The sequence below is a fragment of the Anastrepha ludens genome, chromosome 2, assembly GCF_028408465.1.
Source record: "Anastrepha ludens isolate Willacy chromosome 2, idAnaLude1.1, whole genome shotgun sequence".
NCBI lineage: Eukaryota > Metazoa > Arthropoda > Insecta > Diptera > Tephritidae > Anastrepha > Anastrepha ludens.
Window position 1 is genome coordinate 41,185,862 of NC_071498.1, and position 14,531 is coordinate 41,200,392.

Consider the following 14,531-nt stretch of genomic DNA (forward strand, 5'->3'; position numbering starts at 1 on the left):
TAAATGAAGAGAAATTAATTGAAAGGATAAAGACGTCTAAATTGTATGCAAGTCACATAGCCGATAAGCTCATCAGGAGTTGTGTGTGTTGCAGAGCAGACGACAGGCGGCGCGCACGAATGCACAGCGAAAGATTGATGAATTACAGAGGCACCAAGTCAACGCAGGACTGTGGCTACTTGTACACACTATACATATGCTTAAAGCACAGTCCACTGGGAAGAGTGGCTGCTACTACTGCTATCGATACATCACGGCAATGAGTTTCGTACACTGTCTTACCTTAAATTTACATTATTTACTTACTTACTTGTCTACAATAAATAAAAAAAAAACCCATTCCCTTTCCCCGCAAATTCAAAGTTGCACACAGTCTGCGCCAAAATCCATTATCTATCTGCTCCGACTCCCACTGCGACTTGAAGAACTGCGACGTTTGATAATTGCCAGCAGACCGGATGCACTCGAGTCTGATGATTGTTGTTTAATTTTCGTTTTCGTGAATTCCAACTGTTGCTACATGCTGGGGTTCCAACTCGACGAAGAGGAGTATCTGCAAAGTAGCACCTTTTTGAAGGCTTTCCGAAACACCTCATTGAAGGTTGTGTAAAAGATGGGATTGACCATCGATGAGGCATAGCCCAGCCATGTAACGACATCAAATACCCAGTGTGCTATGCGATTTTCGCAGTCACCACATATTGTGGGTAACAGATTGAGCACAAAAAAGGGCGACCACAGTATAACGAAGGTAAAGAATACAACACCCAGCACTTTTGTTGCTTTCTGCTCGAGTTTGATGATACGTCCATGGCGCGATGAATTCCGTGAAATCACGCTTGAGTTGCGCGAATGGTGTGAGCGTACGGTCTGATTGCGTTGCAGCTGACATGGTGAGGAGTGTGGTGTGCGAAATTGTGGACGCAATCTGCTTAAGTCAATCGTGTTGGTTGTGCTATCACCCGCGGAAGCCGAAGCATGAAGATAGTTCATATTGTTGTGACTGCGCAGTGTGGCGGAACGTTGTAGTGGGGTTGCTGACGATGATGACGTTAGCGCGCTGCCGGTTTTGGTTGGGGTGAGCAGTAATGTGGTGCGCGCACTGCCGAAGCTGGAACCACGTCTGCGGTGCCGGCTCGCATCCCACATCACAACCGAAGCGGTCTTTGAGATGCTGAGCTTACGTCGTCCCGGGCAGGGTGTGCCGGGTGGCGCACCTACGCTCAGATAACCAGTCGTACTGCCATCACTGGAATGCACGGTAAGCGAACTACCCGTATTGTTGCTGTTCATGTGCGCCGCCGAGTTGGGGCTGAGACGTGAGACGGTGCCATTGCCGTTTGCAGTGCTTGTAACCAAAATACTACTCAGCTCCTCCTCGGGCGGATTGAGCAAGCTTTCGATATCCATAGCGTTGGTGACCTTAAAAGTGGTTGATATGATTTTGACCTCGGCTGGTTTAACGCAATTTTGCAGCGGCCGATCGCCGAAGTATGGGCACGTGCATACTGGCGGCAACTCAATCTGCTTTTCACTGACTCGCTGATAATGCGATTTGTTGATTTGCTCTACATCTGAATCGGAATGTCCTTTAGCGGGCGATGCATCACAGTCGGTACTAGTAGTCGCTTGACTGTTTTGGCGGGAGAGGAAGAGTAATGCATTTTTGGGCAAGCTGTTGAAGCGGTTACGCCGTTGTGGTGGTGGCGTATCGGGCCGTACCTCTCGTATGCCCTGTGTGGCCGTGGAATAGCGCCGACGATTCTTGCAGGGCATCATTGAACGCTGCGCTTTGCACGATGGCGAAAGAGATCTGAAAATATTTAAAAACGGAGGAAGGGTGAAGAAAATTTGACGAGTAAGTTTTTCAAGTTCTAAACAGATATATGTATATTTTGGTTTAACATCGGACATTTTTGAGGTTCTAAGTGATTCACTTGCATTTGCGAACTCCAAGAAAAAAAAAGAAATAGTAACGAATGAGGCACCAGTGTTGAACTGGTAAGGGATACCTTCTTTGGTTTTGACCAGAAAAATATATATTTTTAATTGGTTCATGAGTCTAAAGCGGAGGTATAGAAATTACTCAAACTCTTGAAATCACACATGAGGAGTTCGATAAACAGACGAAACTAGAGCTCAAACATAAGAAATTTGTATCTTTAGCTTGAATTTTTTCAAAGAGCTTTCCAGTTTCAATAAATTTTTAACACTTGTAAAATGAATTATGGCCAATCCAAACTTCATATTTCTACCTTTTTGATTCCAATATTTATTTAAAGAGCATCAGCTTATCTTTTAATTTGAGTGTTCAGTAGCAGGCCTCAATTAGAAGTAATAATAGAGGATTAAATTTACGTTGGTGTGAGTGATTGTAATAATTTATATAGTTATATTTCTACAACTGATTTAAATGGAAATATTCAGTCAGGATATTCAAAGATGACAATTCTAAATTGGCAACTTTTTTAAGATTTTTCTACCACAAAAAAATTATGGAAAAAAATATTTTACGATTATTTGTGCTGCCCTCTTTCACTTGATACTCACTTTTCCATATTCTTGTCGTAATATTAAGGTCCTTTAAAAAAACATTCACTTATTCTAAAAAACTAAATGGATCTCCAGTTCATTTCGTTAAAAATTAATTTAAATGCGACCAAATTGCTATACTCTAGTCTTGATCCAGTCGCTTTTAAAGAAAACTTTTTATTTTGTATTAGCTTACTAATTATATCACTGCGTAATAAATGATCTCCAAACCTTGTAGTATGAGTTGAATGGCCGATTTTCTTATGCAAATTTATTAACAATTACAAAGCTATATTAAGTATTTCAATCCATTAAAAAACGAAAACTCAGGACTCAAATTTTCGCTGATTACGGCCGCCGTAGACAAATGAGTTGGTGCGTGACTACCATTCGGAATTCGGAGAACGTGTTTTCTAATAGTGGCCGCCCCTCGGCAGGCAATGGCAAACCTCCGAACGTATTTTTGCCATGAAAAGCTCCTCATATAAAGCATCTGCCGTTCGGAGATGGCTTAAAACTATAGGTCCCTCCGTTTGTAAAACAACGTCAAGACACACGCCACAAATTTGAAGAGGAGCTCTACCAAACACCTAACAGAAGTGCACGCGCCAAATATGCTTAGTCCTGCCAAAAGTTCTGTTACAAGTTAAGTCCGTTATAGATATGAAATTATAATACTTTTTTTTAATGAAGTTAGTTTTATTTGAACATGTATATAATAAAAAACAATTTAATTTTTATTCGAAATGGTCACCATTTGCTTTTACACTAGCCTTTAAATGATTAGGCCATTCAGTTATTGCAGTACGCACGGCTTCCACGGATATTGACAGCGCTACTCGAACCAAAGATTGTTGGAGACTCTCGAAATTTCGGTGAGGTCTTCGACAGGCCAAGTTGTCCAATTCTGACCACAAACTTAGCAAACTTAAAAACTTGTTCAAATGTGAAAATTTTCTCATCTGTGAAAATAATATTTTCATGAACGTTGAGCGAGTGCCACCGAAGAAGCTGCTTGCATCTGTCGAGTATAATTTTCTTCAAGCGCGTTGCCAAAAGATGACCAGTGGAGCGATTAGTTGATTGAATTAATTAATTCCCCTGAACATAATTTTCTGCATTCTAAGGGGATTTCTGCTAATTCTTCCACGAATGGCCTTTATGGCTGCACTAGTTTGAAACACACAAGGACGACCACTTCTTTTTCTGTCCGTCACTTCAGACATTTTGGGAAAAACGAATGATTGTGTGGCAAAGAAACATCCTCGAAATATTAGTTTTTTCCAATAATTCGTAAATCTCACTTGTACTTTTATCCCACTCCGATTTTCCTTAACTCTCCACTTCATTGTTAACAAGCGAAATCTGCCACGAAACTGAGTATAATTTATGTATAGACAATACAGACGCACAAAAGCTATAATAACAGAAATTTTTTGAACGAATTTGTTCACACTGTATACATACATTGTAGAATTTGCCATCGAATTTATGGCAAGACTAAGCATATATTGTACTTAATTGTTGGGGTTAACCTTTTTACCTCACACTCTTAGTCTAGCGCTGTTCTAGTTTGTTGATCCCTTCTGAGTAATAGGATTTGCCCAAGTCTGAAAAATAGCCATTCGTTTCTGCAATCACTTCCAGACAAACGCCATAATATACCGATCTGGCTGAAACTTGGTGTTTGTTATTTCATTCTTCTAATTAAAAATAACTTCGATCTGCACCAGTAGTACATCTCTCTGACTTTGCGCCGGCTTTCCAAACGCCCCGTGTAAATAACGTAACCTAACCTAAATAACTCTGCTTCAGACAAAAATGACAACGCCGCTGCACAGTAAAAAATGATGGTTTATATTTAATACCAGTTGCTATTGAATTTATACAATTTTGGAATTAAATTTGATTTTTAATTCTAAAAAGTTTTATTTTAACACGATGAAATATTCTTGCAATTATTTTAAATCCAAAATGGGTTTAAAACAAAACTTTAATTGGTGCTGAGCGTTGCGTTTTTGAAATTTAATACCTATTAGATTTAACGTAAGACCAAAAAAACATTAAAATGCTCTCTTTAATGTTTCAAGTTATTTTGGTTTCAGTTTAAGTTTCAATTATATTAAATTTTAAGTTTATTGGTTTAAAAGTAACACCAAAAAAGTATTAAAAAATTTTCTCACTCTCAATTAATTTTAATGTACTCTGAACTTTGGTATTATTTGCTTTAAAGTAAAACCAAGAAAGTATTAAAAAATTCTCTCACTCTCTGTCAATCACTCACTCTCAGTGTCATTTTTTCCACTATTCTAGAAGCATGTTTTTAAAAGTGAAATACCACGCGGAACGAAAGCGATGATAGCGAGGTAATTTCTGAAGAAGATCTTCGTTTTTTCAAAACTGCATAGTTAAAGACGAACTGAATTTGGTGCAGCAGAAATTGCGAGAAACGTTAAAATCGAGACAAAAATTTATCGCAACTGCGTGGAATGTTTTGGAAATATGAAAGCAGTGTGGAACAAATTTTTATTGCTGCGAGTGGCGGTTCTAATTTGGGAAACTGTACAGAATGGACGTTTGAAGTAATACCTTATTTGATTTTCTTAAAGTTGCTGCCATCCACTGCCAGTGGACGCGAACAAAAAAAAGCAAAATTCCAAAAATCTGTCGACAGTTTTATTTTTGAAAACGTAATTTACTATACATTTTTTGTTCTTTTACAGCTTAGAAGAATATAAAATAACGTCTGGTCAGCCCACAATCGTTGCAGTTGGACAAGACAAAGCCACAATTTGCCAATATTTTATAACAATTGATGGTAAGAAGATAGCAGTTTCCGAGCATTATGAGTTTAGGCAAGTTTTTGACTTGTATTTTAAAGTATTTTACGTATTTAATATACAGTTTGATGTAACTTATATATATGTTGTCGATAACGAAATTTACTTAAGTTTAGAAATCTTTGTCACTAAGGAATTTAATTCCATTTTGCAGTGTTATGAAATTATTTCAACAGATCTTTCAGAACTAATTAAATTTAATATCCTTAAAAATGTAAAACCATTTGAAGTGTACTTTATAGATTCAAAAATGTTTTTATTAATTCCATGTGAAATTATAGAATAAAATTTAAATATGTATTATTATTTCACTTATGTATGTATATAAATTTATGTCATCACTACATTTATAAAACAAAGTCGCTTTTTCTGTCCCTATGTCCCCATATACGCTTAAATCTTTAAAACTACGCAACGGATTTTGATGCGGTTTGTTTTAAAGATAGACTGATTGAAGAGGAAGGTTTATATCTATATAATGTGAAGAAATATATAAAGGGGGCGTGGCAATCGGTCAAAATGTGGCAAAAAAACATAATTTTTTTGTTTTCACGGCCATAAATCATAAACGAATCAACCAATTAAAATGAAACTTTCTTGAAGTTTAACTTTGAAATATTTACTTTCGTTCTGCATCAAAAAAAATAATTGATTTATTTGTTATTTAACCAAAATTGTTTAAACAAAAGCAGCTCTTTTCCAAAAAAAGCTGTTTGTGTGTGTGTTCGCTGTCAACCGAATGAAGCAACAGGCGTTAAGCGATAATCTCACCACACCTCATTAATGTTGAATTACATCGTATGGTGACGTATGTATGTATGTATTTACGAATCGCTCGCATTATTTCATTTCGGACATATGTACATATGTATCTATGTATGTACTGAATTCCATGTAATTATATGTACATACAATTTTACAGCGAAATAAAACGCTATTTTCAGGTTCTAGTAAATCTAGTTTCAGTAAATCGCACATAATTAAAATACAGTTTTTGAATAGTTTTTATTGATTCGGAGCGCGTTTAGTTTGCTATCAATTCCATACAATAACATTTTTTGTCATTTACTTTTTACGACAACTAATAGCTTATTTTCGAAGCGATTTCAACAAATGGGTACAACATTAATCCTTATCCAATTAAATACCTTAAATACATTGTTGTTTTCATATAGATCTATGTATATGGCTCTTTACAGCATATAATTAAAAACAATATTTTTCAATATATTACAACAGTAATTAGTAATTGAGATCTACCGGAAAAATTGCGTTAGCTGTTGCGTCATCCGGCATTGCCGCTACTCTTTTGGAAAGAGTCTTTTGGAAAGAGGCCGAACCACACACTCTACAATGAAGCACCCGCTGAAAATCGCCACCGATGATGATAACAGCGTCTGTAGTGTTTCTAGACAGAGCAATACAGGAAAATTGATGCGTGACTGCTCATTAATAGTCTGGGACGAAGCTACCATGTCAAACAAGACGTCTGTGGAAGCACTGGATAGGATAATGCGCGATTTGCGCAACAAAAATGCACCTATGGGTGGATATACAATTCTGTTCTCAGGAGATTTCCGTCAAATCCTACCAGTTGTGACTCGAGGAACACGTGCTGACTAAATAAATGCTTCGCTAAAAAGATCCCACCTTTAGTCGTATGCCAATAAATTAGAGCTTAAAACTAATATGAGGATTTCGTCATCTTCACGTGAGAACAGGCTATTTCCAGAGATGCTGCTAAAAGTTGGCAATGGAGAATTAACACAAAGTGAGGGAAAGATTAGCCTAGAAAACCTTTGTGTTTTGATAGACAACATCCAAGAGTTAGTCAACAATGTCTATCCAGACATTGATAACATAAGTTATAAGACAATATCTTGGTTTAAAGAAAGAGCTATTCTGTCACCAACTAACGAACAAGTAGATAAAGTAAATAACTTGATTATTTCAAAGATTGATGCGCCGACGAAAATATACTACTCGGTCGATACTGTTCTCGATTTGGAAGAAGCTGTTCAATTTCCTACAGAATTTCTAAATTCTTTGAAACCGTCTGGACTCCCTCCTCACAAAATGGAGCTGAAAATGGGTTGTCCTGTTATTTTATTAAGAAACCTAAGTCCACCTAAACTTTGCAATGGCACGCGTTTGATGGTAAAATCACTGAAAACTTGCATAATAGAGTGCACAATACTCACAGGATGTGGTACCGGAGAAGATGTATTGATTCCCCGAATCCCTCTGATACCATCGGATCTACCATTCCAATTTAAACGCTTACAATTTCCGGTAAAGACATCTTTTAATAAATCTCAGGGTCAAACCTTCAACGTTGCAGGCTTAGATTTGAGTGTTGACTGTTTTTCACATGGCCAACTGTATGTCGCTCTTTCAAGAGTAACCTCTAGAGAAAACATGTTTGTATTGTCTAATGACAAGAAGGCTATGAACGTTGTATATAAAGACATTCTGTAATATAGTAATTGTTGTAAAAATAAAATAAATACATATGTAAAAATGCAAAGAGTTAATATGCAAAAATGTAGGGTATGAATTTAGATATCCCAAAGATAGCAGGAAATCTTCATGCTATAAAGAAAGGGGAATTGTTTTACTCCAAATTTAACGCGTGCGGGCCACGGGCAGTAATGAATGAGCCAAAACTACTGGACCGATTTTAATCATTTTTTCATAGGGTATATATTTTATACCCGTGCGAAGCTGGGCGGGTTGCTAGTTTTAAATAAAACGTAAATTTTTATTTAAAAAATTTATTTTGTTTTTTGTTTTGAGGATTCGTCAACAATGTACTAAATCTACTACAATTTTGGTTTGGATTCAATTCCTTTTTGGAATTAAAATATCATTCAAGGGTTTACTTTCAATTCCAAGAAAGTTCTACATTCAATACAATTTTGGATTTACTTTAATTCTAATTATTATTAAATTTATTTCAATTCTCGTATAAAGTCAAAACCATTTTAGCTTTATTTTTAAACCCTTAAAAGTATATAATTTAGTCTCGTTCTTAGTTTTTTAAAGATAATATTTTAATTAACTTCTCTCTCTCTTTTCTGAAACCGGAATGGTTTTAATCTTATACTTTCTGGAATTGTTATATTGTATATAAACACCAAATTGGTATTAATATTAAACTAAAATTTTTACTGTGTGGTAGATTATATTTCCTCATGAATTCTGAATATAATCCGAAACAGATTATAAATACAAATTTTCAAAATGACTAGCGCCGAGCGACGCCTCACGTGTACAAATTTAATGCAATTAATCTGCAAAGTCCGAAGAGAAGTTCTATCTGCGCACAAGAGAAATTATGTCTCATGCAAGTACCATACCCAGTATTTATATTTTGCTTCTCTGTTACGGCGGCCGCCGTAGCCGAACGGGTTGGTGCGTGATTACCATTCGGAATTCACCGAGAGGTCGTTAGTTCGAATCTCGGTGAAGGCAAAATTAATAAAAACATTTTTCTAATAGCGGTCGCCCCTCGGCAGGCAATGGCAAACCTCCGAGTGTATTTCTGCCATGAAAAAGCTCCTCATAAAAATATCTGCCGTTCGGAGTCGGCTTGAAACTGTAGGTCCCTCCATTTGTGGAACAACATCAAGACGCACACCACAAATAGGAGGAGGAGCTCGGCCAAACACCTAACAGAAGTGTACGCGCCAATTATTTATTTATTTTTTATTCTCTGTTAAATCTTAACAGAATGTTAAAACACTGTGAATACAAAGCAATAGCGCTGAGGTAATTGCGTCTGTGGTTGTCCAACTTGGTTTGGGTCACAATACGAGTATATACAATTTCTTTTCAATCAATATTTCCACACATTTTTATTCGTTGCTAAAATATATTCCATTGTTACAAATTTATTGGGGTGGAAAATCAATTTCCTCCAATAACAAGGACGACTAATGAGAAATGCTAAAAACGGGGAAGCTAAGTAGAAATGAATAAAGATAAAAAATGCTGAAATAGAAAGTTATATAAATATAAATGTAGAAATGAAGGCACATATTTGTGCACAAGTACTCAGGAGCTAACAATAATGTCTTGATGATATTATCTATTTAAGCTGAAGATTCTAATTTGGAATGGTCTCGTTCCCACAATTTTTTCCTATTTTTTGTATTTCTCTTTAGCGACAGTTAGCTGACAACCAACTATTTTATTCAATTGAATTTCTAAAAGAAATATGTGAACAATTTGTTTACTTGCATAATGTAAAAGTATATCTATCATGTCGCACGTGACTAAGTTATGGGCATTTAAAAAATTTTTTTTCTTATATAGTTAAAAAAAATCGAGTTTGAGCCGAAAAACAAAATTGCCGATAACTCTTGAAAAAAAAATTTTTCGGGCGAACAAAAAAATACGTGTCTCATTATTTTGACCAGAGAGCAACATATTTAAGTTACATCGATATCGAAGAACATGACCCGAATAGCCCGGTTGAATTGAAATGGAAAGCATCCTCTTCACATATTTTTTATTTTTAACAGTTTTAAAGATGGATTTGAATTTGCAACAACGAGCTTGTATTAAATTTTATGTTAAAATATAATGTTGTGAAAGAAATCTACGAAGTCTTGGGTTAATATTCAGATATCTGGGCTTTTTGCCACACCTGCGGATATAATTATATTTATATAATTGGCGCGTACACTCTTTTTGCGTATTTGGCCGAGCTCCTCCTCCTATTTGTGGTGTGCGTCTTGATGTTGTTCCACAAATGGTGGGACCTACAGTTTCAAGCCGACTCCGAATGGTAGATATTCTTATGAGGAGCTTTTTCATGGCAGAAATGCAATCGGAGGTTTGCCATTGCCTGCCGAGGGGCGACTGCTATTAGAAAAATGTTTTTCTTCATTTTGGTGTTTCACCGAGATTCGAATCTACGTTCTTTCTGTGAGTTCGGAATGGTAGTCACGCACCAACTCATTCGGCTACGACAGCCTGCGGATATAGCAGGTTTAAACATCATGCACCTGGTGAATTTCATTACAAGATTGAAGTAGTTAACGTAATTAATCACCGATTGGTCATCATCCTCCTTCTTCCTTTACCCAAATTTTACGGGGTTTTGTTTTATTTTTTCCTCTGTATGGCATCAAAAATTTGATTTTTTGTCCAAGTGGGTTATCTTTTGGGCAACCATTTATCCTACCCTAACCTTACATTTATAATATATAATATAAATAAATATAATGTGGTGGCGGTGTAAAATGCTTAACCCTGAAAAGCGCTCAAAGCACGGCAAAGGCTTTTGCTAGCACAGTTTAATAAACATAGTATGTATGTCATCCTGGGCAAAATATCTTCATTATATCCGTGGTGCACTTTTGTATGGAAACTTTCGCACCAATGGGGTTTTTATAGCGGATTAAACAAACATTTTTTTACATTGCATTTTCGTTTTATATATAATATATACGAGGTGTGTTCAAAAAGTATTGCGAATTTTTTGTTTTTTCAAAAATTATTTATTTATTAATTAATATCTATTTTGTCCCCTTCAAAGTAATCCCCATGAGATGTTATGCACTTGTGTCAACGCTTTTTCCAAGCACTTCAAAAAATCATTTTTTTGATCTTGTTCAGCTCCTCCTTCGATGCCGTCTTTATTTCGCCAATTGTAGCGTGGCGCACAGTGCGGCTGATTCCCAAAAAGCTGACCAAAAGTCGAAAAAAAAGTTTCTAGATAGAGTTTTTTTGTCTTTGGGTTGCCTACAGTAATGCCTTGAGTAGTGAAAACCGTTCATAGCAACGTCCTGTACCCTAAGTATTCTCTGTATTTTCAGTCGCAACGTGGCCTTCGTTTGAGCATCGTATTACTGTCGATGAATAGTGAAAGTTGTACACATTTGAAAGATTTTGTAATGGAGTAAATTGAACAAAACCAAATGGAATCTTCTTCGGAAGGTTAGTAAAATACGAGAAATCTTTAGTACATATCAATACCTCGACACAAAATTTTTAGCTGCAGCAATACGTAGATACATTTTTTGCAATTTTTTTTATAAAATTTGAGTTTTCAAACTGTATAGTAATACAACGCCGTCATATGCTGCTTTGAAACCTATTAAAGGTTACTCAAAAAAGTAATGGTTACTGAATAAAACAAGATTCAGCTGCTACCACTTGCTACCTTGCGACCCCGAAAACATATAAATTTACATGCATCTTGATTATGTTCTTGAATATACGCTATTTCACGTGAGGGGGTGGCCAATAGGGGTGGAAGGGGGTGGATTTTCAAAATTTTAAGATCAAATTCGTAATCAGCGACCCCGACAACCCCCGAGTAAGAAATTTTGAATCAATTACTTAATTTTTTGAGTTTTGGCCAGCTTTTCGAGAATCGGCCGCACTGTGTGGAGTCGTCTTTTCTCGGGCCTCTTCAGTTTCGGGAACAAGAAAAAGTCGCAGGGAGCAAGATCTGGGGAATACGGTGGCTATGGCATCATTGCGCATAACTTGCAGGTAATATTCCTTATTGACCGTTTTACCCTGTGGCAAGAACTCATGATACACAACGCCCCTGCAATCGAAGAAAACGGTAAACAAAACTTTTACATTCGACCGAACTTGGCGCGCTTTTTTCGGTCTTGGTTCGTGCGGCAGCTTCCATTGAGATGATTGAGTTTTGGTTTCCACGTCATAACCATAAATCAACGTTTCGTCATCAGTTATGACCCTCTGGAGCAAATTTGGATCGTCGCGGACAGAGTCCAATATCTCATTAGCAATGTTCAACCGATGCTGCTTTTGGTCGAAATTGAGCAGTTTTGGTACGAATTTTGCGGCGACTCGTCTCGTACTCAAATAAATAAGTGAGTACTAAATTTGACGGATAAGATCTTCGTTCCCCTTAAAAATATTCCGAATCAGTGTTAAACTCTGCAAAATATTCCTGTGAAGAACACAACTGCAATTTAGTTGCTGCAATATGTATTTTATGAGCGGGCGCCGTATGGGTTGCCATATCGCAACCGTTTTATTGATAACGTCTCGTTCATATTTGAGGAGAAGGTACATTTTGAGTTGTGACCCTTTTGTATTTAGGGTGCGATATATTCTTATATGTACATACATATACGAGTACATACTTATAAATGAGTAAGAGCAAACATAAGAAGGCGAATACGAATACGAATGAGTAGGTATATACAAATATGAATGTGAATAAGAAATGAAATGCTGGAGCTGAATCATCGCAGTCGCTATCGAACGCAACTCCAAATGTAATTTTGAGATTGCGGCAAACGATAACGAGTAGGCTTAGACGATTCAATGTGTATTAAGAAGATATTTTCTGTTAAAGAAATTTAAATCCAGTTTCCCTCAGCGCTACATTTTGCACGTTAAAGTCACTCTTCTTTGTGTTTTATACGTCGTTACTAAAATAAGTATTAAAGTGACTAAAAATAATATTGTTGTTTCATTACAATACTGGCATTGAGCCGAAGAAGCAAAACCAAAAAACAAAAAAAATAAAAAACAAATAATTCGAAAGCAGAAATGAATAAATAAAAAAATTAAAAAAATAATTGGCGCGTACACTTCTGTTAGGTGTTTGGCCGAGCTCCTCCTCCTATTTGTGGTGTGCGTCTTGATGTTGTTCCACAAATGGAGGGACCTACAGTTTCAAGCCGACTCCGAACGGCAGATATTTTTATGAGGAGCTTTTTCATGGCAGAAATACACTCGGAGGTTTGCCATTGCCTGCCGAGGGGCGACCGCTATTAGAAAAATGTTTTTATTAATTTTGCTTTCACCGAGATTCGAACCAACGACCTCTCTGTGAATTCCGAATGGTAACCCAACCCATTCGGCTACGGTGGCTTATGGCTTATTAAAAAACTGCATGATTTATTAGCCTCACTTGATTCCCTGTTCCTTATTTCGTTTTTGTTGAGTGAATCTTCGACACAAAACCGTTTTATTCGTGCAGAGATTGTTCCTTTAAATGCTAATTAAGAAAATCATGAAGTACGTAAAACAATACAAATACGATAGAAATCATATTTGGCCACATTATGCCAAAAAGCGTTAGTGTAAAAGCGAGGTACGAAAAGGAAAAAAAAATCGTGTAACGAAGCTAAAAGCTTCTACTAGGAATGCAAGCGTAAATTTTTTATAAGAATAAGTGAGTAGAAGTTTTTCCTCTAACATCATGTTGATGCCTTTATGAATGATGCAGAGGGCGGTAAAGGGTGCTCGAGCAGAGAAGTTGATATTTGAAGTAGAAGCTCTCTTAATTGGAAGTTCTTCTTATAGATATAAATTGTTTTTGGGACAGCCGAACTAAAAATGTATGACGCTACCTCATACACTGTTATTGTTTTTTTATTGAAACCAAGGAATATTTTGGTGGAAGTAACTAGCACTCTAACGTGATTAACCGTGATTAAGTTTATCCATACCTCTGCGCAAAACCATTTTGGGAGAGAGAAATTATTTTATAGAATTACGAGTATGACGCCGAGTGCGTCCTTGAAAGTTCGATTCGTGTAGTTGAAAGTATTTTTGGTGGTCAAATGAGATTTTCACGCCTCTGAACAAGGTGGCCTCCGGAAATTGGAAATAACATTTAATATATGAATATTAGTTAAATAGAATGTTTGGGCATAAGAAATAAATTTCCAAGATTAATTTTCGACCCTTTTCTTTTTGACCCTTTCTTTAATAAGTACTTCAATTTTCCATTAAAAAAAAGAGTGATAGTGTTAAAAGGTGCTACAATTATATCATCTTCCTCTTTACCTTTTATTATAGGCCTGTTCTTCTTTATACAAAAATTAGAATACATAAATATATTTTCATTAAAGTTTACATACATATGTATATGATGTTTTAGTGCACATTAAGGGGTTAGGTGGGTTTCAAAATTTCAAAAAATCGAATTTTTTTTTGCTTATCTCATAATTGAATATGTTGAGAATATTCCTTTAAAATTTTAAAACGATCCGAGTCATATTCTAAGAGATATAGCCTTTGGATTGGCAGGTATATCGAGGCAGCTGCTTACCTATTAGCAATCTTCAATCGCGTTTTTCTTGAAACTACATTTTTGAAATCGGTAGCCACGATTTATCGAAAACTTATGAACCGATCTCTTTCAAATTTTGCACA

The 14,531-nt window shown here is 36.2% G+C and overlaps 1 protein-coding gene across 1 annotated transcript in view; it reads right to left on the minus strand.

The window, feature by feature from the left end:
* Window positions 1-383: 383 nt before the first annotated feature.
* LOC128859603 (dopamine receptor 3) overlaps window positions 384-14,531 on the minus strand; it is a 91,668-nt gene continuing 77,520 nt past the window's right edge. The window contains exon 6 of the mRNA XM_054096586.1: window positions 384-1,813. Coding sequence (XP_053952561.1) covers window positions 517-1,813 — 1,297 coding nt within the window. The 3' untranslated portion in view covers window positions 384-516. The remainder of the gene's footprint in view (window positions 1,814-14,531) is intronic.